The sequence below is a fragment of the Microchirus variegatus genome (assembly GCF_963457635.1).
Source record: "Microchirus variegatus genome assembly, chromosome: 10".
Lineage (NCBI taxonomy): Eukaryota > Metazoa > Chordata > Actinopteri > Pleuronectiformes > Soleidae > Microchirus > Microchirus variegatus.
The window spans coordinates 5,479,674-5,485,662 of NC_139811.1; the positions used below are offsets into that span (position 1 = coordinate 5,479,674).

At 41.1% G+C, this 5,989-nt stretch overlaps 1 protein-coding gene across 1 annotated transcript; it reads right to left on the reverse strand.

The window, feature by feature from the left end:
- Positions 1-1,639: 1,639 nt before the first annotated feature.
- On the reverse strand, positions 1,640-5,126 carry pex12 (peroxisomal biogenesis factor 12; the record flags this gene model as incomplete). Its single annotated transcript, XM_083896369.1, has 4 exons — positions 5,081-5,126; positions 3,915-4,039; positions 3,289-3,824; positions 1,640-2,069 (listed from the first exon to the last, which is right to left on the reverse strand). The coding sequence occupies exons 2-4, from the start codon at positions 4,035-4,037 to the stop codon at positions 1,640-1,642; spliced, it is 1,089 nt and encodes a 362-aa protein (XP_083752495.1). The 5' UTR covers positions 4,038-4,039; positions 5,081-5,126.
- Positions 5,127-5,989: the final 863 nt, after the last annotated feature.

Sequence of the window (5,989 nt, forward strand, 5' to 3'; positions counted from 1 at the left end):
CTCCTTCTGTTTCACTCTCTCTCTCTCTCTCTCTGTCTGTGTGTGCGTGTGTGTGTGTGACCCCGTCGCTCGTCCAGCTCATGACCGATTTAGCCGCCGACGTCGTCGTCGTCGCCGTGGTGACCGATCGCACAAAGCACATTCCTGATTGTCCCGCTCTGCTCTGTCATTTTTTCTCCAGACTCTTTCCTGTTTGCGACGATACGTGTTTGGTTGTTTCTGACTCACATGTATATATATTAAAAAAAAGAAGAAAAAAAAGAAAAGTGCATATTTGTGCGTACACATGTGCAATACACGCTATTCGAGCAATCTATTACTGTGACTATTACTGATGGATTATTACTTTCCCCTCCTCCTCCATTCTCATTTACCGTCGTGTCACGAGAGCTTAAAAAGGGAGAACGTGAACTCTTGTGATTCTTTCACGGTTTTATTTCAGGGTTTGTGGACGTTTTGATGAAGCCCCCCCTCTCCCCACCCCCGATTGTTTTTTTTTATTAGTCTCACTGTAATGTTGTGACGTTGATCCTTATTTTGTTTATTTGTTGTTGATTTTTTTTCTTTTCTTTTGTTGATTTTTTTTAAGTGGGCCTGTTGTTAAACTTGTCTGGAAACTCAATAAAGCAATTCACTGACCGTGTCATTCGCCAGTGCTAATAACAAACTCATGTCCCTGTTTCACGCCACGTGACAGATCCGGTGTGTAAGAATTAGTGACATCTAGTGGTGAGACTGCAGAATGCAAGACACAAAGGAGGAGGAGGAGGAGGAGGAGGGATCCACTCACCGCTCGTTTTCCCCCAGTATTTCAGGTAAATACGGTATAAATGATTAGCAATTATACACCTAAATGAACACATGTATGCGTAGTATATTACATTTTTGACCCTAAACCCTCCTAAATGTGAGACACTGGACACTCAGAGATACAGATATAGCACCTTATCCGCATACTTTGGATTTAAAACGACAACGTCATTAAGTATAAAGACTAGAAATGTGGAATATTTTAACCGAAATTATTAAATGTTACTTTTTATTTTTATATTTTCCTCGAGACAGGGTTCCTGCACCTTGGTTGACGTCAAATTCAATGACTTTCCAGGACCAATTCCCTCAAATTCAAGGACTGAATGTGCTGACACAGCCTAAGATGGGCACGCTCTGCATTGTGATCGTCCTTTTTAGGGATCTTGGTCAAACCCAGTCTTTGTAATAATTTGTCTTTGGTGAGACAGAGGTCTGAGAATTTTCATTTCCCAGGCTCTCACCTTGCTTAACTTTACTCCCGCATTGTTCTGCACAGAATCTCACGTCCAAGGACGAGAGAGAGACAATGGACAGTGTCCACAAACACCGCTAGTAACTTTGATTATTGACGTTTGTCTTGCGTAGGCCTACAGTCTACATACATCAAGCAATGACCCATGTCTATTTAGGGCAATTTTCAAAAACTTTCAAGGGCCAGTGCAGTTTTTAAAAAAGGAGGATTCATTAAACTAAGATTTAACCTGATTTTTAAAATATTTATTATAAAATGTCAATTAGCTTAAATCACAGACGGGTGTATCAAAAAGAGTCTTATATACAATGTTCTCAGAGGTCACAATGATTGTGTCCATAGTGAGTTCTTGATCTAACTCTCCGGTGAGTAGATCTTGATGAGGTGCTGTAGCTCAGTGGGATATCCGGTGACCGGGCAGTGGCGGTTGGCCTTGACGTAAACGTAGACGCAGCGGTAACAGAAGACGAAGCCCGAGGTGGACAGCACCGTCGCGTTGGTGCACGGCCTCCGACACAGATAACAGCTCCTGTCAGGGACGTGCTCTGCCTCTTTGTCTCTGCAGCCGCCGCCGCCCTCCTGCTCCTCCTCCTCCTCCTGCAGGTGGAGCGGGGGCGGGGGAGCAGGCAGCGTGGTGAGGGTCTTCATGGTGCTCTGGTTGTCGGACGAGTACCACCAGTCCAGAAACTGCAGGAAGAAGACGCCCAGGGAGAGGGAGGACGAGAGGGAGACGGCCACGCCCCTCGCCGCTTTGGACATCAACCACCACGCCCTCTGCGGCAGACTGATAGACAGACAGTGACGTGTTGGTTAGTGAGATTTAACACTGACCTGAACTCTTCACATACATACAAGTGTTTTAAATTAAATGATTTATGACGGAGGGTTTTTCAGTGTTTCTAGATGTACACTACCGTTCAAAAGTTTGGGGTCACCGATGCAATTTGTTTGTGTTTTCCATTAAAAGTCACACTTTTATTCATCAAAAGAGTTGCAAAATGAATAGAAAATATAGTCAAGACATTGACAAGATTAGAAATAATGATTTTTAGAACCAGCAAAACTGTTTTCAGCTGTGCTGCCAACATCATTGCACAAGGGTTTTCTAATCATCCAATAGTCTTCTAACGCAATTAGCAAACACAATGTACCATTAGAACACTGGAAATGGGCCTCTATTCACCTATGTACATATTCCATTAAAAACCAGGCGTTTGCAGCTAGAATAGTCGTTTACCACATTAACAATGTATAGAGTGTATTTATGATTCATTTAATGTTATATTCATTGGAAAAAAAAGGTTCTCCTTCAAAAATTAGCACATTTCCAAGTTACCCCAAACTTTTGAACGGTAGTGTACATCTAGAAACACTGAAAAACCCTCCGTCATAAATCATTTAATTTAAAACACTTGTATGTGTGTATGTGAAGAGTTGCAGTCGCTGCAGGTTTCAACGGGTCAAATTTAAGACTTTTTAAGACTTAGTGAATACAATTTAAGACCCATTTCACATCCATACTGCCAAAAAAGTACAAAATACATGAAGGAAAACTGGAGCCACAAATCGTTGAACCTGCACTTATCCATCTTATGCAAGCAATTCGGCTTAGCTATGGGCTTTCTTTAAGTTTTCTCCGCTGCTATGCTAAGCTGAAACACGACGCAGTGCGCGCAGAGCACACTAGCTAGTGGTGCTCGATAAATTCTCACTGGGCAGCACAGGTGGCCTTACTTTAGTTCTGTGTTGTAGTTATTCTATCGCATCCTCAAAACTTGAAACATTTCAAAACGGGACTGAAGTTTATGCATGTTTTAAATAAAGGTTTAAGACCTTTCAAAATTGTATTTAAGATCTTTTACGAGATTTTAGGAGAATTGTAGACATTTTAAGGCCTTAAATTCAAATTATTGGACTCAAGAATTTTTGAGACCCCACTGATACCCTGCTGGAATGACACAGAATGAACAGCGAGAGACAAAGACACAGATTGTGAAACGTACCTCTCGTCAGTGAGGTTGAAGGTGTCACCGCTCTTCAGCTCCATGTCTCTGAGATCTTGGGCATTCAGTCGAGCCAGTCTCACCCTGGCCAGCCACAGCAGAGGACTGTGGGTCTTGGCGACACCGAAGATGTAGAGCAGCTGCTGGCAGAAGATCCAGGCCTGCCAGGCCGTGCTGACGTAAGGGTACGCCGCCACGGCCGCTCTGTACAGCCTCTGACACCGGCCGCGCGGCAACTGGATGGAGAAGTCCTCCTCGTCCCTCTGCTGCGCCAGCGTCGCCTCCAGCTTCGCGCGCAGGTACGGCACCACGCACAGGAGCAGGAGCGATCGCCAGTGCGACTTCCTGTGCAGGCCCAGGCGGAGAGGAAACCCCCGTCCCCGCGAAACTCTTTTCAAACCGTAGAAGTTCTCGGAGAAGGAGGCGCTGCGGTGAGACAGGAAGTGGTTCTGGAGGACGAGGTCCAGCAGCAGGTACAGCTCATCGAAGCGGCGCCACAGGAAACCAAAACGCGACGGGTTGGACTCTGCCAGAATCTAAAAGGCGTAAAACACGTTGGGGTTAAGGATAAGATGAAGCCGTCGAATGTGTGTGTAGGTGGAGTTTAACGACCAGTCAACGCTCACCTTAATGGCGTGTTTCAGCGCAGGTTTGAGCGCCCCCATCAGGGACTCCTGCGCCAGCACCTCGAACACCGACGGCTGCTCGTTCACAGCGGTGGAGGTCAGATGAGCTCCGGCCTGCGCCATGACTGCTGCACAAGAGGATCGCTCATGAAACGGGCAAGTTTTAAAACACCACATGTTCAAATCAAAGAGCTTTGTTTCTTTGTTTTCACTTTAACCACACGTTTCACAAAAAAAACTATTTTAAAGGTGCCATATGTAAGAATGTGGCCAAAAACAGTTACTACATTCAAATTCAAAATATCGAGGTCTTTTAGGTTTTCGTTTTCTGACGTAACTGGCAACCCGTGGTTGCTCGGCAGCTGAGACTCTACTGACTGCAATGATTGGTAGACTGCGGTTTTTATTTATATTTGATAAACATACACTGGTGCTTTACATACGATGGTTAGAATGATAAGAAAAGAGACTTAATCACCATCTGAGTCACTAAATGATCAACTGTTTTAGACGCAAGTTCAGTCCTTATTGAAATACAGTGTCTGCAAACATACTTTTTTATATATGTTACGCCTGTGCAATATGACCTCAAGTCATAAATGTCACTTACTGTTGTAGTCAAATCACTTAATTATGGTTGTGTTTATTTATGGACAGAAGACGACAAACATATGCTTTAATTCAATTTATGTTTTTGCTTATACATTGAAAAAGACTTATATTGCTATAATAAAGACATATATTGAGGGAATAGTTATTACACACACAATTAGAGTAAGTCTTCTGTCCAAAATAAATGATAAAAATGTATTTAAAGTGAACAAAATTGCAGTGATTCTTCTCTGACTGTGAGGACAGCAGGTGTCAGTGGTTACACACAGGTTAAAGGCTATTAAAATGTAATTTAATGTGATAAACATATAGATTAATTGCGTTAAATACACTGAAATAAAACGTAAATAATGAATGACTTAGCTGTCATTAACAGGAACTGTTATTGAACTGTGTTAAAGTCAAATATTATCTACGTAGACTGAGAAAGATTCTCCATTTTAACAGGTTTACCAAATAATAAAGCAAAAACAAACACACTATAGAACAAACACATTTTAACTCTAACGCACTAACGCTCTTATAAGATTTACAATGACACCATACGACTGTACCTGTTAGCTGTGCTAGCTGTTAGCTCTAAGTTAGCAGAAGTCCTCTGTGTTTCCTTCCGGCTCCGTCACGCGCTCACAGACACACTTAGTTACTGTCGGTGAGCGAAAAATGTCAATAAACTCCGATTATTCGCCATTTTTCCTCCTGTTAAACTGACACTTTGAACAAGAAACGCACAGTTTCGTCCATATGTCACTGACTGTGCGAGACTGCAAACTCTTCTTCTAGTAATAGTATCTTCTGACACGCTGTTTTACTGGAAGGCGCAATGCTGCCCTCTACAGGCTGGAGCGTTAATTGCACTTAATATTCTTAAATATTAGAACTGCAAAAACTGGCTTTGTTAGGAAATATGCACATTTAAGAAGCTGAAAAATCAAAGAAAGTAGAAAATGTTCACATTTAAGAAGCTGAAAAATCAAAGACTTAGAAAATATTCACATTTAAGAAGCTGAAAAATCAAAGAATTAGAAAATATTCACATTTAAGGAGCTGAAAAATCACAGAAACTAGAAAATGTTCACATTTAAGATGCTGAAAAAGCAAAGAATCTAGAAAATATTCAAATTTAAGAAGCTGAAAAATCAAAGACTTAGAAAATATTCACATTTAAGAAGCTGAAAAATCAAAGAATTAGAAAATATTCACATTTAAGGAGCTGAAAAATCACAGAAACTAGAAAATGTTCACATTTAAGATGCTGAAAAAGCAAAGAATCTAGAAAATATTCAAATTTAAGAAGCTGAAAAATCAAAGAACTAGAAAATATTCACATTTAAGAAGCTGAAAAAATCACAGAAACTAGAAAATATTCACATTTAAGAAACTGAAAAATTAAAGAAACTGGAAAATATTCACATTCAAGAAGCTGAAAAAACAAAAAAAAAGTAGAAAATATTCACATTTGA